The following is a 24350-nucleotide window of genomic DNA, read 5'->3' on the forward strand; positions in this document are numbered from 1 at the left end:
CCGTTCCAGAGTTGAGTATTACAAGCGAAATGTGCACAGCTAACGGCTTCCTGAAACAAGAGGGGTGGGGAGGAGAACTGTCAAGTCGATCGATCGTGTCAGGCCAGATCCAGGTCGTGCCTTTTTTGGAGCATGCGGATGTTTTGGGGCGGCCGAGTATAACAGATTAGGAAAAGTGGCTGGTGCTGGCGGAGGCGTGGGCGCTTGCCTCGTTGTGGCGGGCAACCAACTATGCCTCCACTACTTTACTCCAGTTCGCACGAGATAACATCAAGAGGAGGGGAACATGGGTTTAGAATTCTAAAACCTTGTGCTATTATACTTAAAATATAATCTGGATGAGGATTTGCCGAACAGACACATTCATCCACATCTCCATTTATCGCCCTGCGTCGGTTGCCTCTTCTCTTTGACATTACTGAACATTCTGTCACTATGGCGCAGGTACATCACTTCCTCTACCACCCGCATTTTCAATCCTCGATCTTCACAGAATAAGAGATCAAGAGGAGAGAAGACCCAAGCTTCATACTGACCCGTAATAGAAAGCAGCCAAGACTCTTGCCGCCCGCAATGCCTCCCTTCTCTTGCGCACGCATATAATCGCCCTCTGTCTGCATTCACTCTTCCTGCTTCTGCACTGGATCTTCAACCGTCCACGCTCGTTAACGCCGTACTTCTTCCTTGCATGTCCGACACTCGCCATCGAATTCTATCTTGAACGACTGGGCCGCCCAAGCTACAACCCCGCCGACGGTTCCCTGCGGTCCCCCGGAGAAGATCTCGGAGCTTCCGGTCTGACGGAGTACATGTGGGACGTCCTCTACTGGACCTGGGGCTGTATGGGGGCGGCTTGCCTATTTGGAGATCGTGCCTGGTGGCTGTGGATTGTCATTCCCATATATTCCGTTTGGTTGGCCTATACTACCTTCACCGGGATGCAGAGCGGCTTGGCCGGAATGGGTGGAGCGGAGACACCCGTCGCAGAAAGTAAGAGACAGAAGAAGATGGAGAAGCGTGGAGGACAACGCATGCAATACCGGTGATTGCGGCTCCATGCCGACTGTATTATTATACATTAAGTCATGCATCGTCGAGCCCTGATTGAGACAACACCTTTGAACAGGAAGACGATATGAATAGAATTGGTCATGAGCTTTTGGGAAACGGAGATATGGATAATTATGTAGTCAAAAAGGGAAATATCCTGTTGCATTGCCAAAAGTCATGTACAAATTATTGAGAGAACCTAACTCTGTCATAGAAATCAGGTAGCGGGACGAGAAAGACGTAAACAGCCCGAGAAGTTGTGTACATGTTTTGAAAATCTAGAGGAAGAGATGGCGTACGACAATCAGTGAAAACTATATGGGGAATAGTGCTTCAGAAAGTCAAAATCATCATGATCCATCTGGAAAGCAATATATGAATGGTTGGAATGTAAGAAACAACAATGGGGAATAAGTCGTGGGAAACATGAGAACACATATCGGCCACTGTACTTCGTACAACAGCAGCAAGACATTTTTACCTCCAGAGTTTTCTGTGACTATAACTCGTCTTTAACAGACGTACCATCGTCGCTAGTGAGGACCACCACCTTCGATGTTGCTGTCTCTACCACAGCCGAGGCGAGGCTGCTGGCACTAGAAGCCAGGTTTGCAAGCTGTTCCTGTGCTCCTTCTACAGCCACCGCCAGCTTGCTCGTGGCGCTGGCAAAAGCTCCTTGTTCAGCTTCGGTTGGACTTGCTGACTGAAAGACTGCATTCCTGATGGCGGATTCGGCAGATGCATATGCATGCTCGAGGGCTTCCTGAGCGGCTTCCAAATACCCTGGTTCAGTTCCGTAAACGGCTTCGCTGATGTGGGCGGAAGCCGCTGACATAGCGCTGCTAGCTGAAGATGTTGCCTTTTCAAAAGGACCCTTGGGGGTACCATACAACTGAACACTCGCGGCATTGACTGCAGACTGGAACCGTTCGTTGGCACTTTCCAGAATGTTCTCGATCGATGGAACGTTCGTGATCGACCCAAATGGAGCAGAAGAGGTAGCGGTATGGTCGCCAATGACGTAACTCGAGGCCGCAGAAAGCGCGGAGGCTGGGTATGGCGTTTCGTAGATTGCATGTAACCTGCTTAGAGCTTTCTCCGTAAAAGAAGGTTCTTTGCCGACAATCAGCTCAGATACTAATTGTTCGATGGCCTCGTATTGAGGAATCAAAACATTCAGTGCCGGGGGGGTGTAGTGCGATCGAGAGCCATAAAAGTGTTCGCTAGCCGTGGAAACAAGACTCTCCCAGTTCTCGGATGCTTTACTAGCCATTTGTTCAAGGTGTCCTGTCGGAGTAGGTGTACCATACACTGCTTGAGAGGCAGAGGACACGAATGCAGAGTAATGGTCATGTGCCATACCAACAGCCTCGTAGTAACGTCGTTGTGCGTCAAGGAGGATACGGTTCTGCTCGACAGCTGTTGTTGGAGTTGCCGTTGCTCGCACTCCGGCAAGTTGGGCCGAGGCGAGGCTTAGACCTTCGCTCAGCTTCGAGGAGGCCACAGACGAGATATATGCAAGTGGCGTAATCTCTGCTGCCATTGAGGTGATGCTGGAAGCGGCCTGGTGAGCCAAGGACGCGACGCTGCCTTCAGACCAAGCTTGACCGGCGGCACTTGTTACTTGCGCGAAGTTGTCATCAGCTTGGCTGACAAGTTCCAGCAATTGCTCGGGAAAGCCATGCTGCTCGGACGCATCTCGTTTCGGTACAGACTCAGCCGCAGCAACACCCCAGGCCACCTTGACCGGCTCAAGGCTTTCGCTCGCGTCTGCTCCTGACACCGATGCGGGACTGAGTCCGTCTCTTGCGGAGGATACATCGCCGGTTCTGGAGTGCTTTGGCAGACTATCATCGGGCAATAAAGATGATTCGTCATGTGTCAAAGGCATATCATCGTCTAGACCTAGATCATTTTCAAAATCTCCTTTGCCGTGAGCTGCTGTGCCTTCAGACTCCGGGACTGTGCCAGATGTAGCTTGCTCAGAGCTCTGCATGGATTGATGGTTTTCAGTATCTGCATTGTCGGCCTGGGCACTTTCCGACTCCTCGTCAGTCTTGCTGCGTTTCGGCAGTGGAGGAGGGTTCCCAGTTCTTGTTTCAAAATCGTCGCTTGCTTCGCGAGCCGCGATCTTCCATCTGCCAACGTCTTTGAGCCTAGCCAGTTCCTTTGCAGCGTCTTCTGCTACCTCCATGCCACGTCCTAGAATATCGTTGGCCAATGCCTTAGCTTCCTCGACTTTCACATGCTGCATTCCGACATTGAAAATGTCATTTTTCCAGTCTTCGAATTGGGCTTTAAGGGCATGGTACTTCGCCCAATCCTTGTAAGTAACTCCTTCCATCCATGCCCATCGCATACCAATTTCCTGGAGACCCAGATCTCGTACACTATCCAGAACATTGAGCGTAGAGTTGACTGCTGCTGAAGTACGCCTGATCAACTCTTCGTCAAATGTGTTTCGCCATTGCCGAACTGCATGTGCGCGATCTCTGACAGAAATGGCAGCCCGTCTGATCTCCTTCAAAAGCTCATCCTGGACCTTCCCCTCCTCCTCGGGTGCCTCCTCGCTTGGGAGTGATTCGGCCAATTCGTTAATACGGAACTTGACAGACGAGATCTCATCCTGCACAACAGTTTCTAGAGCTGTTATATGACTCTCGCCATGGCTGTTTACACCGCTTCTAATGTAGCTTTCCACTATTTCTTCCACGCGTTCCTCAAGATCTTCAGCACCCTTTTCCACAGCAGTGGCAAACTTTGTCTGCCATGTTTGAAGGTCTGAAGCAATCTTTTCGCGAGCTTGCGCGGTCTGCTCGGCAGGTGACAGTGTGGTGTGGGTCACAGAGGCTTCGGTTGCAGTGGTTGTGATGGCTGATTCAAAGTCTAGGCTCTTCTCAGCCGATGTGACAGCAGACTGCGTCTGCTGATCCATAGAACTGAGGATTCTTCGTCAGTACCTATACTTTAGACCTCCTTTGAAGGGTGAAGCATACCCATCAACCTCATCCATGACTTTTCGCAGTCGTCTTCCTTCCCGATAGCTGGCTAGTCGCTGTCCAATTTTGACTAATTGAGGCTCAACATTTTCCGAGTATAAACCAGTGAGTTTCGGCCATAGGGCACTGTTCGCAAAATAGATCACGGATGACCAGGTGCTTTGCCCGTATGGCAGCACGGTGGTCGCCAGTACATTCTGGCCAGACGCATATGTCTTCCCAATAAACGGCCTCGATCGAGCAAAAACGGGGAAAACGTAACCATCCCACACAGTTATGACGGCGCCATTAATTTTGTTATAGTAAGGAAAAACGACATCCTTTACACGTTGCACATATGGAGCAACTTCGGAGTTGTACAATCCCGTTGCGCTTTCTTTCACATTCTGTAGACGAGGGATAACCTGGGCCTCCCACTGCTGCTGGCCATAGGCTCGAGCCCGGCTCAGAGCAGGAGCACCATATTGATCATATCCCCGCCTGGCTACTGTCGCTGCCGGGGTGTAGACATGCTCGTTCACCACTTGTACGTATGGACGAGCGATTTCAACATAAGGTGCACCGTATCTATCATAGTACGGCAGAACATAAGGCTCAACGTGGGATCGCACAACCAGGTATGGTTTGCATACTCGCGGTGACGACTCATTCAATTCCGAAAGATGCGAAGGACACCTAAAAATCGGTGCGAGCAGGACATACCATATACACAGTCTGCAAATCATTTCTTGTTAGCCTGAGTCATACCATGGTCCAAGATCACAATGCGAGCATACCGCACTACCAGACCAAATGTCCATCTGAAAGGATTCGTCTTTCTCGGTCGGGAGCGAAGCTCTACCGACTTGACAATTCCGTCCGAGGCGTGTCCATTCTCCACGGTCGCCATTGTGTAGTCAATGCGCAGGTCGGATGTCGCGTGAAGTATTGATTTTCCGCTGCTAACTGCTAATTGACGGGGGTATCGCGTGTTCGAATTGGCCTGTTGCGGGCAAATCTTTGGTGTAATCCTATAGATCACCGGGAGGGCATCCCGAAGTCTAGTCGAGTGTTAGGCTACTTCTCGTTCAGACGGTAGTGGTTGACTGTCGTTTGAACGCCTGTCAATTTATGCGGGCGATGTAGACGCGCGACGATGTCCCAGATCTTGGCGGAGACCAGACAATCAACAGTTGTCTTGCACAACCGGACCCAGCAATCGCCAAATTTTGAGGTTAGAACTCAGCAAGGGCTATAGAAGGGGTTGAAAAAGAAAGCAGAACAAATGATCACAGAAATGGCATCAAGCTGCAGCAGGTTATCAATAATTGTTTTCCTTGTTCCGTCGGTGAGGTCATCGCTCAGACATCAGTGGCGTAGCTAATTGTATTACAGAGCTTTACAATCTGGTGGCTTACATGACAGCAAGGCCTGAAAGTTTCTGGTAAGATACGGTAATATCACATGACTTTGAGGACTTCTCCGATGAGTAATCATAGAGACCGCTTTGGGTAGTTATTTGATATCCATGACAATAATCATCAGCTTGAAAACAACTTGCCACTGTCTGGAATAGTGGAAAATAGATGCAGAATATCGCTTAGTGTGTGAGCTCCGAGACCTTCTTCCTTATAACCTTGACTCCTCTCAAAAGTGAACCACCACAACAAAGAAACTGCAGGAGCCCGGCTCATATTCCATGGGGACTGCTTCATGATCCTCCTTTCTTCTTTGAATTCGGACAAGGTACTCCATCCATTGTCGATCTTTGAGCTCAACGTTCATTCACTAGAATCGCGAACTCTCCAATAATCCCTCTTATCATGACAAATTGCAACCCCTCTCAATAATCGTCGGATAGACGCTGGAAACAACACTATTCAAAGCATGGATTTTGCGCAGGAGCAACCCCGCCAATATGCGGGCCACACAACTTTCCCGGACCTCATGAACGATTCTGCTTTTGCGACGAATAACAAGGGGAAGGAAAGAGATTTTGAGGAACCAGATACATGTCGGATTTGTCGCGGCGAAGGAACCCTGGAGGAGCCACTGTTCTATCCTTGCAAATGTAGCGGCAGCATCAAGTTTGTTCATCAGCCTTGCCTGGTAGAATGGCTGTCGCATTCCCAGAAGAAGCACTGCGAGCTCTGCAAGACGCCTTTCCGATTTACGAAGCTATACGACCCGAACATGCCTCGAAACCTCCCCGCGCCTTTGTTCTTGAAACAGCTATTGATCCATAGCTTCCGCACTGTTGTTACATGGCTACGATTCATCTTGGTTGCGTTTGTCTGGCTCGGGTGGCTTCCATGGTCTATGAGAGCAATTTGGAGAGCACTGTTCTGGCTTGCAGATGGCCACTGGTCCGGCGGTGATGCCTCTCAACAGCTTCAAGCTCGGCAGTCTGCTGGGAACGGAACTACTTCCCTTGCAGCCGGAATGACTACCTTAAACTTGCAGACTCCGGGTGCTGTCTTGTCAAATGTGACGAATTCATCATCATTCTACTCGCCAATGTCATCCATGTTCACTTTCCCCTCTGGTGACCCACTTCTGCTTACAGTCGCTAAGAAGGTGATGTCCGCACTGTTCTTTCCAGCCATGTCATCGCCTGGTGGTTCGTCGAACTCACGGCCGTTGAATGTGACTACGGGACTCTATAGGCACCGCCACCCCTCGTGGCTTTCGGATGTGAAGTTGCTCAACTCCTTGACGCCGTCACCCACCATCAACAATATTGTCATCGACACCTTGGAGGGGCAGCTTATCACCCTGCTCGTCGTCGTTTCGTTCATACTCGTCTTTTTGATCCGAGAATGGGTTGTTCAACAGCAGCCAATGGCCAATATTGCTGATGGTGAACGCGAAGCCGCAGTGCAGCTAATAGCGAACAACCGTCCAAATAGAAATGATGACCGTCCGAGGCCTGAACCCCGGGCTCATGTGCACCGTGCGGATGTGTTAGGGGACGAGGGAGATCGTATGGAAGAGCACGGCTCCGATCATGATGATGTTGGTTTGCTCGATATTCATTTTCCCCAGCCAACCCGCAGGCGTTCCCTTCAAAGCGGCGAAAGCGCTGATTTGCCAGCCACCGAGCCTGTGGGAAGGGCCGGTCCCGCAACATTTTCAGAAAGTGGTAGTGATAGCGACAATGAAGCGAATGCCAGGCGTTTGGCGAGAAGGTCGCCCACGCGAGTTAACCAGGGAGGTTGGGCTGGCGTTGAGACTTTCAGAGACCTCTGGTCCCGTGGCAATGGTGACCCTGAGCAGATTTTAAATATCATTAGAGAAGACGGTCGGGAAGAGGAGCTTAGTTGGGTTGTCACAGCCATGACAAGGCTTCAACAAAATGACACCCCTCGATTTTCTGAAGCTCGCTCCAGCTCCAGCACTCAATGGGATGACCTCGAGACCTCAGGATATCGAAGCGGGGCTTCTTCCATAGAGTCTTCTCATCTAGCTCCGTCTGGTCCCGCTGAAATCTCAGACTCAGCGCCCACGTATCGGGCTTGGGATGCCGTGGACATGACCAATTCAGCTTTTGAGACAGACTCGAGTATACATCGTCATGAATTCACCTTTGGATTCCCTGAATTTGAGCCCGAGCCAGAAATTAGTACAGGAAATAATGGTGAGGGACAGTTGAACAGCACGAACAACCACAATGATGAGGTCTCAAGCAACCCACAGCCTGCAAGCCCACAAGACTTGCCGACCGTGGGTCATGCAAATGATGAAACCGCTCCGCGTGACGCTCAAGTTGACCTTCCTGCCGCTCCGCCTCCAAGGAGCTTTGCTACCAAAGCTTTTGAGTGGTTTTGGGCTGATCTGGCACCACGTGAGCAGGATCAGGAGCGCCCTCCACCAGATGATGAGGAAGTTGTGGAAGATCTTGCGGTAGAAGCACCATTTGTGCCGATCCGTAACAACAGACGTCCTGCCAATGATATGCAGCAAAACCAGGGCATTGCTGCGGACGCAGGAATTGATCCCAACGACCTGGATGCTGTGGAAGAAGGTGACGATCTAGAAGGAATTCTCGAACTTATCGGCATGCAAGGCCCCATATTTGGCTTGCTTCAGAACGGTGTGTTTAGCGCTCTTTTGATTTCATTTACAGTGGCCATTGGGGTTTGGCTTCCATATTTGTGGGGAAAGATCGCACTCGTCCTCCTCGCAAACCCCATTCAACTCATCTTCGGTGTACCTGTGACTGCAGTATCGGTTATCGCAGATGTCACACTAGACACTCTTATTGGCAGTCTGGGCTATCTCATGTATGCGGTCAGCCTGGTCTGCAAAGTGCTACTTGGCCCCTTGAGTTCCTTCGTCCCGCTAGGCGATTGGATTCCCCAAACGAAGTCTATCACGAGCGCATCGTTGTCGCTTATCGATGCCAGCAGTCACCGGTTGAAAAACGTGGTCAGCGCGTTCTTTGTTTTCCACGAATCGGACGTCCCAGTGTTCTCTGTTCTGTCTCATCAGGCGCTCAGGATCCATCAAGCGCGCATCTCTGGTCTTTGTCAGTCGATTGTTACTTTCGTCAAATTCATAATACACGATTTGCCCCTCCAAATCACGACAAATGGGCTCTTAGGCGCTTTGTCCTTCGATCGCCAAAGCATCGACTTGAGCAATCTTTTCACCCAGGCTCGACAGCAGGCGTACAGCTTTGCTGACCGCCTTTTCTTCCCTGGGAAAGGCGCGAAGTGGTTCGATGCCACTGTGACGGGGGCGACTTCCACCGGGTTGGCCATTGATCCCGAATTGGCAGTTTGGGATACTAAAGACCGCATTATTGCCATTGTCATGGGTTACGTGCTTGCATCGATTTTGGGACTCCTCTACCTTCGTATTACTAGCCTGTTCACAGGTGCAAGTCGTGGACAGAGGGTCGAAGGCCTCGTCGCGGACGTACTTCACCAAGCTGGTGGAGTAATGAAAGTCATTTTGATCATTGGGATTGAAATGATTGTCTTTCCACTGTACTGTGGTACCCTGCTTGACGTCGCCTTGCTGCCTCTCTTTGAGAACGCTACGATCGCCTCCCGGCTCGAATTTACCTCTTCTTCTCCACTCACATCGCTCTTTGTGCACTGGTTCATAGGCACTTGTTATATGTTCCATTTTGCTCTATTTGTTTCAATGTGTCGAAAAATCATGAGGAGTGGCGTTCTTTGTAAGTGCTCACAACCAAGTTTGTTTGAGTATTAATTTGCTAACTGTGATTGACAGACTTCATTCGCGACCCCGATGACCCGACTTTCCATCCGGTGCGAGATGTTCTTGAACGCAACATCACCACTCAACTGCGCAAGATAGCCTTCAGTGCTCTCGTATACGGGGCTCTGGTCATCGTCTGCCTCGGCGGTGTTGTCTGGGGCCTGTACTATGCCTTTGATGGGGTGCTGCCTGTTCGGTGGTCTGCCACAATTCCTGTACTCGAATTCCCGGCTGATTTGTTGTTCTACAACTTTGCTATGCCGCTTGCCATACGGTCTATCAAACCCTCTGACGGCCTACACAAGCTTTACAACTGGTGGTTTCATAAATGCGCGCGGTTCTTACGACTTAGCAGCTTTTTCTTTGGTGAAAGGCACACGGATGAGGAAGGTTATCATGTGAGACGGACTTGGTTTGGTCTCCTTTCGGGAAAGAAAGGCGACACTGAACAGCCCATCGTCGGTGAAACTGAGCGTCGCATCGCCGACGAAAAGCAGCTCGGTGCTTACTTCGTCCGGGACGGCAATTTTGTACGGGCTCCAGCTTCCGATCAAGTGCGAATTCCAAAGGGCAACCCAGTGTTCTTGGAGGTCACCGAGAACGACGAGCGGGTTGATGGCGCTCCGGATCCCGACGAGGGCCTACATGGCCGTACCAACGACATGTTCACTAAGGTCTACATCCCACCCTCCTTCAGGACCAGAATTGCGGCGTTCATCTTCCTGATCTGGGTCTTTGCCGCTGCTACCGGGGTAGGCATCACAATTATTCCCCTAGTTATTGGCCGAAAGATGATGTTGGCATGCTTCCCTGGTCGACCGCTGAATGATATGTATGCGTTCTCTTTGGGCATCTGCATTTTCGGAAGTGTTGCCTACCTCATGTTCTATTGCCGGACGTTCTTGGCTACAATCCAGGATCGTCTTCGCCCTTACCTTCGTTCGCCACGACAGGCTTTGCTCGGATTTGGAAATGTCGCACTAAGCGGTCTGCGACTAGCTTACGTATTTCTCGCATTCTCGGTTCTACTGCCGTCCTTGTTCGCTCTGGTCATGGAGCTTTACGTGATTGTTCCGGTGCATACGTACCTGGGTGGGACACGGGGGCACGTCATTCACTTTGTGCAAGACTGGACGCTTGGGGTGCTGTATGTGCAAATGGCTATCAAGTTTGCTCTATGGCATTCTACTTCGCGACCTGCAGCGGCCCTCAACGGTGTCTTCCAGGACGGCTGGCTGAAACCAAATGTCCGTCTTGCCACCCGAGCAATAGTGCTTCCTGTCACGATTTTGGCGGCGCTTGCAGTGGCTCTCCCACTTTCTTTCGGATTCGCACTGAACTCGGCTGTCTTCCATGCCACCCCAGATATTCAAGCAAAGGTCTATCGCTATGCATTCCCTGCCACTCTGCTTCTTAGCTTTTTGGCATGGCTTGTTTATATGATCCGTCGACAGGTGGATATCTGGAGAGTCAACATCCGTGATGATGTCTATCTGATTGGGGAGCGCCTGCATAATTTCAGGGAGAAACGTGCAAGGGATGTTGGTGTTTCTCGACGAGTGATTACCGGGTAACCCTGCACCATTAGACACTGTTTTCACTGTTTTGCTTTATTTTCTATCTTCTCCTGTGTATATTTCACATCTCAATGCATCGATAGAAGGTTGTTTATTCATTTTTAATTTTTTTTTCGATTGATCTCTTGTGTAAGACGGTTGCCTGGTCCCATTCTCCGCCAAATCAACGCAGTCTCCGACGTTCCCGTACTAGGCAGCTTACATACTAAGTTTGTACAGCATACGAATCTCAAAGACGTACTCCGATGGGATCCGTACTCCGACGGGGTCTCATGGCTTCCATCTGCACTCTGTAACTGCTGTATGACCGAGGGGAATGGAAATACGCTGGCCGTGCTGCTAATGTCCTACATCGTGTTCATTTTACAGTACAAAGATGCTTTAGTAGTCCGCACTTGCCGGTGTTTGCCAATAATCTGGCGGATAACTGTAGATCATCATGCGATCGCTCGCCCACCAAGTATTGTGTAACTATGCTACTCTACTGATACGATCAGCAATAATACCAAGAGAAAATCTTGTAGACTTGGTCTGGTGGATCGAAGGTGGGCCTGATATTCGCAGCTGCCTGCCACGTGACGGGCCAAGAGGTGTGGCTTGGCGATCGAGGCTTTGCTCTCACTCGCCACTCCCTATTGGTTAGGCAACAGGATTCCTGCCCACCTCGCGAATCTATTCTTATGCCTTGCCATCCATCGCTCTCTTTGTGCAGAATCATGGTCATCTAACGCCAAATTGCTGTTGAAGAAAACTTTTCCTTCAGATCATCTTGCATCATTTCATTACCCTTCAAAACAATGTGCCCTCAATGCTGAAGTATCAAGTCCGCTGCGAGGCCTGATCGTAATTAAGACCCGCCTCGCCTCTTGAGTACTATTGCGCCCATTCCCCTAATCATTTTACCTTCCCCGGACTCTGCACGCCAAGATGTCCGTTCTCCGTCATGGAGGTTCATACCTCCAGCGACGTCTTACCAAAATGTATACTGATACAAAGACCTCGTGTGAGAGTGTAACGACGGCTTCGAAGGCGGTCGATGATCCAGAGCTCGTCGCTCTGCATCGGAGCTTTAGGACGCAGCGGGATCGGCTTCTTGCTTGGGGTCTAGACTGGAGCGACGCTAGCGCCGCGCAGCCAAACGATATCGATGAATCCCTCACCCAGGCCGGGTTTAGCGATGTCGTGGAAAGCGTTATGTCTTCCATCCAGGAGTTACTAAGTGAAGCGGAACGCATCCAACATGGGGGTTCATCCGATCTACCTCCCAAAGGCGCTCAGAAGGACTCTACATCAAAAGACAGGCTTCCTGCCCTGCCGGCCAAGACGCACTGGACTAATGAAGACATCACACGCTCCAAGAGTCTCCTTGCTGACTTGACTGCTTGCATCGACACTTTGTATGATTTGTCGCGCTCGCGCCGAAACATGACCTCCAGCGGGCAGTCGGCTGCGCGGGGTCGCCAACGACACGCGCTCAGAACAGGAGACGAGTCCGTCTACTCAGTCTATCCTGATTCCAAGTCATACCACGGCTCTCCGCTTGATACTAAGGAGGCCTACCACAGCCCCAAAACGCATCAAGATCCTTTCGACTATGCGTCGCCCGTTGTCAGCGCTCTCGAGAAGCAGTCACATAAATCTTCTCTTTCGTCCCAGAGCTTCCTCATTGATCGCTCTGCTTTGCAGCTCTCCGGCGCGTCTCACGACAACAGCCCACCGCCGTATGAGATGGTAGCTGCTTCCACGAATTCTCGGGCCATTGGACGTATCAAGACGTCGGCTTCTCCGCTCTTGGCGGGCGCCAAGGAGTCTACCGTATCCATCTTGGTTGAGTATACGCCAATGATGCTGGAAACTCAACGCGACATCACTTTACCGGAACAGAAGCGACTCGAACATGTGCAACAGACCCTTGATCAGCTCGTCCAAAACGCAAGGGTATCGCATCTGGGTTTGATGAGATTCCTTGGTTTCTACATTGACATGCCCAATTCGCGATATGCGTTTATCTATCAAATGCCAATCGACTATTTCCCCTTTCTGCACAATCCTTCCGATCTCCTCAGCGGCCTGAAGCCAAAGCCTTTAGTCTCTCTCTTTCAAACCAGCGATGATCAACGGGTCCCCAACCTTGAAACCCGTCTTCGGCTGGCTTATGACCTTTTGATGGCTGCGCTACACCTTCGAAGCCAGAATCTCGTGCACGGAAACATCAACAGCGGTAACGTGCTCATCTTCCCTGGTGCGACTAGCTCGAACAACGACGAAGTGGCCCTTACGGAGGATCTTCGACGGCCATATTTGACATCCTTCGCTCAATTCTCTGGCACTGCGACATCGCCCGAGCCTCTATCGTCGAGCATGTATCGTCATCCCGATGATAAGAGGTCCCTTGAGGATGATGCGGCCTGGTCCTATGATCTCTATTCCCTAGGTCTCGTGTTGATGGAAATTGGCCTGTGGACGCCAATCAGCCGACTTTGGAAGATGAAATACACCAATTCGATGTTCAAGCAGAGAATCGAAAATGTTTATCTGCAGAAGCTGGGTCCGAAGTGCGGCAGTGCATTCCTTCACGTCGTCCAACTGTGTCTGGACGCCCCCAACTTCCATTTATCAACGCAGCCATTCGAAGATTTCAACTTGAGAGTTCCTCAGACGTATCATTATCCTGTTCTGGATCTTTCTGCACCAGACGGTATCTTTTCTTTCTCCATGAACTTCCTTTATACAATGTGCAAGATCGTTTGGTCTTGCTGCAGAATTGACATTTTCTCCGCACCAGCGGCTGAGGAGTTGGATGATTGCCTTCCCCTTGCACTCGTTCCTCCAACTGAGACAGAGCATGTGCACAAAAGTCCTCAGAAATATGAGCCTGAACCTCAGCGACTGACACGTCGCAATGGTTCGTATCCTGCTCTTCCAGTGCAAGAGATGCGAGTCTTGAAGGAGAAGATGGGCTTGGAGGGCTTGGAGGAGAGGAAGGCGAAGAAGAGGACATTTAAAAAGCTTACCAACGTCGAGATTCCTCAAGACCACCTCAACGAATGGAACTTCCAAATGCTTCCACGATTGAGAAAACTTCTTCAGAAGGTTCTGAAAGACTCGTCCGAATCCTGTGGCGTCACTCTGATGATGACGGGCGATTCGGCTGAAACTGCCAAGACGACTATCTGTGTTACCTGTTCGAGTGCAAAGAAGGTAAGAGCCGCCTTGAGGAAGTATTTTGTGCTCGATGATAGGGCAGATTGGGACATCATCGTGCTTCGTGGGGATATCCAACGCTCCAAAGTTCCCCGAAAGAAAAGGCGCAGGCCGGCAAAGAGATCGCAGACGGCGGGTGCTCCGGCGTTTCCCGAGCGAGATCTCAATCCCTGCTATCAGCCACGACCTCTTTGTGGCGCGTCCATTGGCGCCTTTCAGAATGACGAGCATCTCCCTCCTGTGTCCTATGGGGGTGCCATCTTGGTGGACGGTATGCCTTATGGTATGACGGTCCATCACATGCTTGAGGCACCTAGTGATGATGAGGGAGAAGAGGAGGTGGAGAATCGGAATGTCGGGGGGCCCTTTCGCTCAGCTGGGAATTGGCGGGGAGAATCCGCCCCCTCGAACAATGATTTCATGTACACCTGGTGCGACGCGGATCCCTCTGAAGTTGACTTGGAATTTGAGATCTCGGAAGACGAGGATGGCGATGACGTCTCCCTCTCTCAGAGCTTGGAAGGAACTTACGACGACCATTGGCTCTCAGACAGTTATTCTTCGGACGAAGAAGGCTTTGATGTTGATGACCCCTATGAGGATGAAGACGCGGCTTCGATCGGCGACACGGCCGGAGTCGAGCCAGGTGATGAGCCGCCTTTATTTGTTACTCAACCGGCAATCGATGACGTCCATGAGGATTTCTTCCCGTCGCTCGAAGATCGTGATGATGAGCACTTGGCGTCTCACTCGCTCGGGTTCGTCCATGCATCATCGGGCGTTCGCCGCTGGACTCGAAAAGGCATCAAGCATGAAATTGACTGGGCGTTGATCAAGATCAATGATGACCGGTTAGACGCGCGCAACATTGTGTTTGACAAGACGCCGCCATCAATGCCCCGAGGTCTCTCGAGACGGGGCCCTGGAGGACCACCTTCACATACAGGGGAAGCCATCTTCCTCAATGACGTAGCACGGATGGAGGAGCTGGGTGGTTTGAATGTTCATTGTTGCGGTCGGACAAGTGGTCTGCAGAGCGGGCAGATTTCCCGGGCGATGACCATTGTCAAACTGCACGGACGCCAGACTTTCTCCACTAGTTTCTGTGTGGATGGAAACTTTGGAGGTAAGTTGTGAGGCCCCCATGCGCCATGCGATCGATCAAACCGAAGCTAACAACCATCCTGAGTCTAGTTCCCGGAGACTCGGGAGCCTGGGTTTTCGACAAATCGACGGGCCGTGTCTGCGGCCATGTCCTGGCCTGGTCGGAGAAAAGCCACACAGCCTACATCGCTCCAATGGAAGTGTTACTGGAGGACATTGCTCGCACCCTGAAAGCGAGCATTGTCACTCTCCCTGGTCGCCGGGACGAGTCTCTCGCCTTCGCGATGGCTCACGGCCCAATGCCTGAACCTCCGAACCCGCGTTACCAGGCGCCTCTCCCTCTTCCGCAGCAGGTCCCAGTGGACATTGGCCGGTTAAGCCTGGGCCTGGATGAGCCCGGGATGGGCACTGTCAACCCCAGCCGCGGCATACCAGAGGTGTCCTCTACTCCTTACCGCGGGATGCCACCTATTCTCTCCCCACCACGCAGCCTTGAAAGACAGCTTGCGTAGAGCGCTAGCATATTCGTTCCATCCTATTCATTATACCCTTTTTTTCCTTTTTTCTTTATATTCTTCGCTCTTGCGTCATGGATATCGTGTGTGGTTTATGAGGCGTATCTTTTCTACTTGTTGCATATATACCCTACGTCTGCCTCATGTTTTCGACGACTATGAACGTGTGCGTGGAGATACATCTTCCTAGCGTCTTGGATGACCGTGAGACGAGATGTCAGTTTGTCAAATGGAACTACAAGATTCATATCACAGTAACCTCGTACTGTGCATGTCCTACCGTAGACGTAAACGTAGACGTACACTTACTTTTCCCATATTATTTACGGAGAATAGTATCTTTGAAGTCGAAGATCCATTGCATTGATAGTAAGAAGGAAATAGGAACATTGCCAAAGAACATCAGGCATAACAACATAATGCATACATTACTAGTAATTCAGTGATGCAACCTCCAAAACCCATGCAAGACAGAAAGCAAACAAACCCGCAAGATAGGAATAATAACAAACAAACAAGACCCTAACGCACCCGCCTTGTATAAACCTCTTTCAGTGTATGTTATGTGATCAGAAAATTGGAAATATGATCCAGGGGGAAACAATATGAACGGGGTGGTTCTATGTTTTTATTTTTTTTTTTAAGCCGAGCCCAAGTACTTGAGCACGGCCTCCTTCTCCTCGACAGGCAGCATGCTGAGGACCTGCTGCACACCCTTGAGACCACCCTCCTTGTTGCCGATGAGCAACTGGGCGATCTCGGTGGCGACGGAGTCGGTCTTGAGGGCCTCGATCTTCATCTGGATGGCCTTCCTGTTCTCCTCGTACCACATGGCGACCTTGCGGTCGTCGTGCTCGAGTTCCTCGTCCAGGAAGCCGGTCCACGAGTGCAGGGCGCGCAGTTGCTTGGCGCGAGGGCTCTCGGTGGACGAGGCCTGGCTGTCGACGGCGCCGGTGGCAGGGATGGCGCCGGAGGCCTCGCCGGAGACGGCGGCCGGAGCGACGGAGGCCATGCGCTTGAGGATGAGCTCCTCGCTCAAACGGCGGCGGACACGCCAGTAGAAGAAGCGTCGGGCGTTCTTCCAGGTCAGGGCCTTGCGGATGGTGTTCTTGGCCACCATGCGGCCGGCGCGGTCGTGGAGATCAGCGAACTGCAGAGCGATCTGCTGGTAGACGGGAAGGAGCTGTTCTTCGCGAGCGGCCATCTTGGCCTTGATCTGCGACAGCTGCTCCTTGCTGAGGGATGGGTCCTCGAGAGAGCGACGGAGCTCGCCGTAGGTGGCGTCAAGACGAGCCATGGTGTCGAGCTGCTTCTCACGGCGGTACTTGATGTTGACGATACCTTCGGGTTCGAGGACACCACCGCGAGCCTCTTCATCAGCGTACATCTCCATTTGGTCGGGGTTGATCGTGGGATCGATGACGACCTAGTGGAGTAGTCAGTAATTGGAAGACATGATATAACACAGAATAATCAATGACTTACCCATGAACCACCACGGAGTTCACCGAAGGGTGGGATGTAAACAAAGATGGGCTGCTCGTACTTGACCAGAGCGTCGACAATGTAGGAACCGTACTTGAGGACCTCGTTGTACATGTCACGCTGACCACCGGAGAAACCTCTCCAGTTGGCCAGGATCATGACGGGCAGCTGCTCGCCATTGTTGAAGTCACGGAGAGCCTGAGCAGTCTTGAAGGCCGAGTTGGGGTACCACACACCACCGGCTTCCTGGCTGATCTGCTCCATGGAGTCAGGGTTGGCAGGGTCGGCAGGGGTAACGTTCTCAACGGAACGAGTCTCGACAGCAATGACACCCATAGGGATGCCACCGAGGCGGGCACGGCCAACGACAACGGTGCGAGCCCATCCACCAAGAGCCTCCTCAAAGGATCCAGCATCGAACAGGCCAGGGAGGAAGCCTTCCTCATCTTCCTTACCAGCAATGAGCCAGCGGACATCGTACGCCTGCTTAGGGGGAGGGTAGTAGGCGACATCGCGGTCCCAGTCATCGGACCAGGGCCGGATGGGAATGGGTGCACCCTTCTTGTCGGGCACGAAGGACATCCACTCGACAATCTTCTGGACACCCTCAAAGTCATCGGTGGCAGTCATGTGAGAGACACCGTTCTTGTACATGATCTGAGTACCACCGAGCTGCAGGTTAGACGTGTAAACCTCGCGACCCAACAGCTTGTTGATGGCCGGGGCACCAGTCAGAATGATCGGCTGGCCTTCCACTTGGATGGCTCTCTGGCCCAGACGGACAAGGTAGGCACCGATACCAACGGAGCGGCAGGTGACCAGAGTGATGGTAAAGATATCCTCGTAAGCGCGCGAGGTGGCTCCAGCGATGAGACCAGAGCCCTTCAGACATTCAACACCCAGGCCATCCTTGGCACCAATGATAGTGGTGATCTTGTGGCGCTCTTCGCCCTCGTCGTGAATGAGCTCGGTTATGACTTCCTTCTTCTTGCTGGCATCGAACTTCTGCTTGACCTCGGGAGTCAGGTAAAGGTACTTGAATCCAGCCTCGGGCTTCTGGGGATCGTTCCAGGCCACAGAGAAGTAGGGGATCAGCTCATCGGCCATACCGATGCGAGCACCGGAGTTGGCAGAGAGGTAGATACGAGGAATGCCAAGCTTCCTGGCCAACTCGGTACATTTGCAGAAGAACTTGTCTTCCTGGGGACCGAAGGAACCGATCTGGAAGGTGATGTCGTTGGCGACGATGATGAACCGTCTGCCTTCGGGATACTCCGGGGTGCGAGCAGTAACGATCCATCCAACCATACCGTGGGTGTTGGTACCAGGGCCTCTCGAGAGTTCGATCAGGTTGTCGGTATCATCGAGAACAAGCTCGCTGTACTCAATGCACTCGCCAACCGCGGGCCGCTTGCTGGCCAGGGCGGGGATCTTGGCCACAGCCTTGGCCCAGCTGTTCTGGAAGGCCTGACGGAACAACTCGGGGAAATCGTAGACGTACTGTGTGCCCATGAGATGAGCCTTGTAACGCTTGGGCTGAAGCCACTCCTTGGTCGGGTAGGGTGTGGAGACAGGACGCAGGTGCATGGAGCCGAGCTTGTTGGTACCACCGATGCTGTGGAGGAGCCATTCACCCTTCTCAGACTTCTTCTCAATATACAGCTCAACCTGGATGATGAAGCCGTAGGTGTTGGTGATGATCACACGCAGAGGATAAGGCATGCCAGTGGCAGGATCGGTGCACAGAATACGGATCTCGGCACCGGTGACACGAAGGCGCCAGAGACGGCGACCGAAGCGCTCAAGGAAACCAGCCAAGGCCTCTTCCACATCCTGGGGCTGCAGGTTGAACACCGGCGAGAAGTTGATGAAGATGTGGTTGAGATCGGAGTTGTTGTTGCCGATGATCTCCAGAGCATCCAAGATGTCATTCATGAGACGGTCAGCCTCGGAGATCAGGTACTCCGCGGTGGGAATATCGTCACGGAGACGGCCCGGTCGCACCACGGCACGGACAAAGTAACGCTTGTCGACGGCCTTGTCGTTCTCGGGGCCCTTGCCGATGGCCTCGTAGACGTGGATGTTCCGGTTCTCGGTGAAGACAGGCTTGATCTTGAACTTGGACAGACGTCCGAGTTCAAGCTGGAAGGCGAGGGCAGGTTCGCTGTGACGGATGCTTTCATCTTCCTCGTAGGTAGGTCCACGGAAGGTGAAGTAGCCAGGGTAGCTGCCGTTCTTGCCGCAGATGAAGGTGACGCGGCGGACGCGGCGAGCGAGCAACTCCTCCTTGAGGCCGGCAAGAATGCTGTTGATCTGAGCAACGATCTGGTTGTCGTCAAGATCTTCGAGGTCGCGGACGGCCACGTTGCAGACACCGGTCAATTCATTATCGGACTCAATGCGAGGAGCCGGTCGACGCTTGCCCTCCAGATCTGCAATGAGCCCGTTCTCACCGGGCTTCTTCTTCGAGCCGGCACGAGGGAGTGCCTCCAGGGCCTTAGGCAGCTGCTCCTCGGCGTCTTCCAGGTACTGAACCGGGACGATCACACCCTTTCTGAGGGGCTCATTGCTGCTGTCGTTGACGAGGTAGGACATGTCACTAATGGAGTTGAGTCTCCTGAAGGGGCTGGACTCCGTAGTTGGTGTGCCGGGGGTAGACATCTGGTTGGAGTTGACGGAACCGAACTCCGGCTGTCCCAGCTTGCCAAGGGTAAAGTCCCAGGAGACCAGGGGAACTTCTCCGTCAGGATGATACTGGATACCTTTCAGTGTATAGGCCCTGTAGGCGCGGCGAATGTAGACCTCGAGAGCAGCCAGGGTGACCCATGGGTCCGGGTGAACGAAGAATCGGGTCAGCACATCGAAGACGGTGTACTTGGAGTCCACCACCTCCTTGAGGACGGAGAATTCGGGCTCCCGGTGGTCCCAACCGGTCTCTCCGTATCGGGATTCGACAACGGAGGAGCGCAGGATGAGTTCCATCTGAGACATACGCTCCTCCAGAGAGGGAAGCGCACACTGGATGAGGACCTCACGGGCCTTGAGAGTGACCTTGGCGGCGGGCCGCGACTCAAGTTCAGTGAGCTTCTTCAGGACGGGCTTGAAGTACTTCCCAACATTGCCAACACCAGGCTGGTTGGGGCGGTACATGGCCAGGATGGCCAAGATCAGGTTGTTCTTCGCGCCAATGCGGCTGTGAGACAGAACAATCTGAACGACGCTGGCAATGTCGTCCTTGTTCTCTTCTCTGAGCTTCAGAATGGCATCTTCGTCACGGATGTTGCGGCCAGAGAAGAGGCTCTCGACCTTGTAGTACTGCTCCAGCAATCCAGCGAAGACATTGAACTCGTGGGCCTTCAAGCCATCCATATACTTGTTGATGACCTGCTGAAGAGGCAGGAGGGTGGTCTTGAGGATGTCGGCGTCGGCTGGGTTGACATTCTCCTCAATGAAGCGGGAGATAGTCTTCTGCAGCTGCTTGGCAGGGAACTCGGCCTTTCTGGCGTGCGCCCGATCGACAATGCTCTGAAGCTGAGCGTCCAGCTTCTGGGGCATGCGGGAATGAAGGGCAGAAGACTGAGCGTTCCATTCACCGTAGGGGAGCTCAGGGTCCCGCAGAACCTCAACCAGCTCCTTCAAAGTGGTGTTCATAATCACTTGGTTGTCGTAACCCATGAGGATGTTCTCGAGAATGCTGTGAAGCAGGGAGAATCTCTGAGGAGGCTTGCTACCGACCACCTGCGGGGGTCCAAGGTCGGGCAGCTGTCCGGTGAATGGCTGCGCATGCGTGACACGAGACGGGTCATCCAGAGCGAGGATACCGAGGATGTCACCGGCTTCGAGGGTGGCACCAGGCTGCTTGATGAGCTGGACAATACCGTCTTCCTGCGCAATCAAGGGCATGTACATCTTCATGACCTCGACTTCGGCGAAGGCCTGACCAGCCTTGACGTGCTCGCCATTCTCGACAGTGAACTTGACAAGCTTTCCGGGGGACGGAGAGCGGAGCTGAGTAGGATCATTCTCCTGCTCCAGCAAGCACGTCTTTCCGTCGACGCTCAGGCGAGTTGCAGCGGCTTCCTCCTTCCAGTAGACGTTGTGACTGCGACCGTTCAGGAGAACGAGCAAGCCACCATCAGCCAGAGCACGGACACCGACCGAGCACTTGGATCCGTTGATGAAGAGGTGGTAGCTGTCCAAGCCGGCTCTGGTCGCGGTAAATTTGTAACGCTGGCCCTCGTAGATGAAGTCCACGGGAAAGACGGTCTTGAGGACATCCTTGGAAGGCACCTGACCCTTTTCGAGGCCCTTGCGGTACTCCTCGACACCGCCTTCGCTGGCCAGGTGAGCCTTGGTTACCGCACCGCACAGAACAGCCACGATGGGGTCTGGACGCTCAGCGGTCAGCTTGTTCGAGATGAGCTGATCCAGCCATCCAGTGGTGATGGTGTTCTCTTCGAACGCCGGAGTCTCCAGCAGCTTGATCAGGTACTCGACTGTCGTGCGGAAGTCACCACGGATGCTCAACTCCTTCAGAGCGACAACCATGTGTTTCCGCGACGCCGAACGGTTCTCACCATAGGCGAAAATGTGACCGAACTGACTGTCGGAGAAGCTGTGGATACCACCGGCGGTACCGACGGAGAAGTAACCCCAGACGTTGGACGAACTGCGGAAGTTCAGTTCGTGCATGGTACCGCTGGAGGGCTTGAAACCTTCACCGGGATCTTCGGAAGTGATACGGCAGGCCGTCGTGTGTCCCTTGGGCTGAGGGCGGCGCTGGGTCTTGAAGCTCTCTTCGCTGGAGAAGTCGAAGTCAATCTCGGATGAGGTGTTGGGGTCAACACCGTAGAGCAGACGGATGTCACGAATGCGATGCAGGGGGATACCCATGGCGATCTGCAGCTGGGCGGCTGGCAGGTTGACACCGGAGACCATCTCGGTGGTGGGGTGCTCGACCTGAAGACGAGGGTTCAATTCGAGGAAATAGAACTTATCATCGGCGTGCGAGTACAGGTACTCAACGGTACCGGCGGAGACGTAACCGACCAACCTTCCAAGGCTGACAGCAGCACGCTCCATGGCCTGGAACGTGGCGGGCTTTGCGATGGTGACGGGGGCCTCCTCGATAATCTTCTGGTGACGACGCTGAACGGAGCAATCTCTGCCGAACAGAGAGATGTTGTTTCCGTACTGATCAGCCAGCAGCTGGACCTCCAGATGCCGGGCATTGCCAGCCAACTTCATGATGAAGATAGGGGAACCGGGGATTTCGTTTGCGGCGGCATTGTAAAGGCTGACGAAATCCTCCTCGCGCTCGACCTTACGGATACCCTTACCACCACCACCTTCCGAGGCCTTCACCATCACGGGGAAACCAATCTCCTTGGCCTTCTGCAGACCTTCTTCAGGGGAAAAGGTGCAACCCCGGTTGTAGACCTCGTCGGGAACGGTGACAATACCATTGTCATCAATTGTCACATCGTCAACTCCAGTTCCTGACCACGGAATGCAAGGCACACCAGCATGCTGTGCAACAATTGTCGAAGAGATCTTATCACCCAGAGAACGCATCGCAGAGGCCGGAGGACCGATGAAGATGATCTTCTTGGGGGAAGCAGCCAGAGCTTCGGGAAGTCTGGGGTTCTCCGAGGCGTGACCCCAACCAGCCCAGACGGCATGGACATCCATTCGCTCGGCGACATCGACGATCAGCTCGACGTTCGCATAGTTGTTGTTATTTGTGCCTCCGGGTACCTAGTAAACGAGAAAAATTAGCCATTTGGCAACCCTCCTCGGCCAGACTTGCGACTGCCTACCTCGACGTATTGATCGGCCATACGAATGTAATCGGCGTTTGCCCGCAAATCCTCCGGTGTGGCCATGACCGTGAACTGAATGGCGCGTTCGTTGCCGAATGTCTCATAAGCCCATTTCCGAACAGACCGAATTTCCTTGACGGCTGCGATACCGTTGTTGGCAATAAGCACCTATTCAACCAAACCAACCAAATCAGCAACTTTTTGCTCAAATTGCAATGCAAGACTGTCTTCTCGAGACTCGGGGGGCTGCCACTCACCGAACTAATGACGGAGTGACCCTCATGGTTGGCAACGAAATCCTTTACACTGCTTGGAGGTGCTGCGTCCAGGTGATTTCCACCGATGAAATGTGAGGGGAGATTGTGTTTAGCCGCACGAGAGCTAACGTGACCGTTGCTCGAACTTCCATTGGGGACGCCCATGATGCTTGCAGTTTTATTATAAATTATACAATTCCCATGCAATCAATGGCTATGGCTTTTCAAGGCGAATAAAAGAGGTGATGACGCGAAGGAGGAGGAAAATCGTATAAGTCGTAGTAGTACAAGAGGGAACAGTTGAGATAGAACCACAATGCCGCGAAATTGTGATTCTATCAGAGAAAGCCTGGAGACGGCGGCGTACAAGGATTAGGTCGTAAGTAACAAGGAGAAATGTACGAGGATGGGATGAAAATAGTCCTCAGGCTGGCTGCGGCAGAAGCAGAAGAAGAAGAGATTGTCAGCAAAGGGTTCGTATTGAACCAGCAGGGGGAGCCAGAGGAATAATAATAGTGGGACGGAGAGCGATTCGAAGGAAGCGGAAATAAATGGGGACGGATCTTGTGTCGCAAACGGAGATAGTTGACTTACCACAACCACCAGAAAAACCCGCCCGGAATGTAAATTGCTGATGATTTGGAGAGACTAGAAAGGAATAAGAGAGAAGAAGAGTAGAAGAAGAGCAGAAGAGAAGAAGAGGAGGAGAGTTGAGTTTAGATGAAGGACTTGATCTAGTTCACCTCCAAAAGGCTCGACACCCTAAAGTCCGAGACCGTGGTTTACTTTGGGCTTATGCTTTGGTTACTCCAGTCCAGTCGTCCAGTAGGATAGTTGGTCCAGTCGGATACTTGGAAGCCAAGGTCATCTAGTCTACTCTGCACTATCCATCGAGAAGTAGGAGAGAAAAAGGCCGAGAGGGGAAAAAAACCACCGAAAAAGATATCCACTCCCCAAAGGGATCCCCAACTTCTGCCCGCCGCTTGTTGTTGGGCCCATGACGTTTCTTCCCACCAGATTTCCTTCTTCCGCCCCATGCATCGTCCGCCTCAATGGCATTAGAATAATGACTTCCCTATCTTCTACCAAGCATCGGTGACGCTATCCCATGTATTTAACGCAGTGCATA

The 24350-nt window shown here is 52.5% G+C and overlaps 5 protein-coding genes across 5 annotated transcripts; 3 read left to right on the forward strand and 2 right to left on the reverse strand.

Moving 5' to 3' along the window:
* Positions 1–435: 435 nt before the first annotated feature.
* Aud_000858 (SND2/TMEM208 family protein) lies at positions 436–1046 on the forward strand (the record flags this gene model as incomplete). The annotated part of the gene is made up of 2 exons (XM_043286362.1): positions 436–444; positions 546–1046. 2 exons carry the CDS (start codon positions 436–438, stop codon positions 1044–1046), a joined length of 510 nt encoding a protein of 169 aa, XP_043142297.1.
* Positions 1047–1549: 503 nt separating this feature from the next.
* Positions 1550–4938, reverse strand: Aud_000859 (uncharacterized protein; the record flags this gene model as incomplete). The annotated part of the gene is made up of 3 exons (XM_043286363.1): positions 1550–3989; positions 4047–4763; positions 4826–4938. 3 exons carry the CDS (start codon positions 4936–4938, stop codon positions 1550–1552), a joined length of 3270 nt encoding a protein of 1089 aa, XP_043142298.1.
* A 977-nt stretch (positions 4939–5915) lies between these two features.
* Aud_000860 (E3 ubiquitin-protein ligase SSM4) lies at positions 5916–10831 on the forward strand (the record flags this gene model as incomplete). Its single annotated transcript, XM_043286364.1, has 2 exons — positions 5916–9213; positions 9270–10831. 2 exons carry the CDS (start codon positions 5916–5918, stop codon positions 10829–10831), a joined length of 4860 nt encoding a protein of 1619 aa, XP_043142299.1.
* Positions 10832–11761: 930 nt separating this feature from the next.
* On the forward strand, positions 11762–15654 carry Aud_000861 (uncharacterized protein; the record flags this gene model as incomplete). The annotated part of the gene is made up of 2 exons (XM_043286365.1): positions 11762–15164; positions 15233–15654. 2 exons carry the CDS (start codon positions 11762–11764, stop codon positions 15652–15654), a joined length of 3825 nt encoding a protein of 1274 aa, XP_043142300.1.
* Positions 15655–16297: 643 nt separating this feature from the next.
* Positions 16298–23386, reverse strand: Aud_000862 (acetyl-CoA carboxylase ACC1; the record flags this gene model as incomplete). Its single annotated transcript, XM_043286366.1, has 4 exons — positions 16298–17083; positions 17143–22899; positions 22962–23132; positions 23222–23386. 4 exons carry the CDS (start codon positions 23384–23386, stop codon positions 16298–16300), a joined length of 6879 nt encoding a protein of 2292 aa, XP_043142301.1.
* Positions 23387–24350: the final 964 nt, after the last annotated feature.

This window comes from Aspergillus udagawae, assembly GCF_001078395.1.
Source record: "Aspergillus udagawae IFM 46973 DNA, scaffold_1, whole genome shotgun sequence".
NCBI lineage: Eukaryota > Fungi > Ascomycota > Eurotiomycetes > Eurotiales > Aspergillaceae > Aspergillus > Aspergillus udagawae.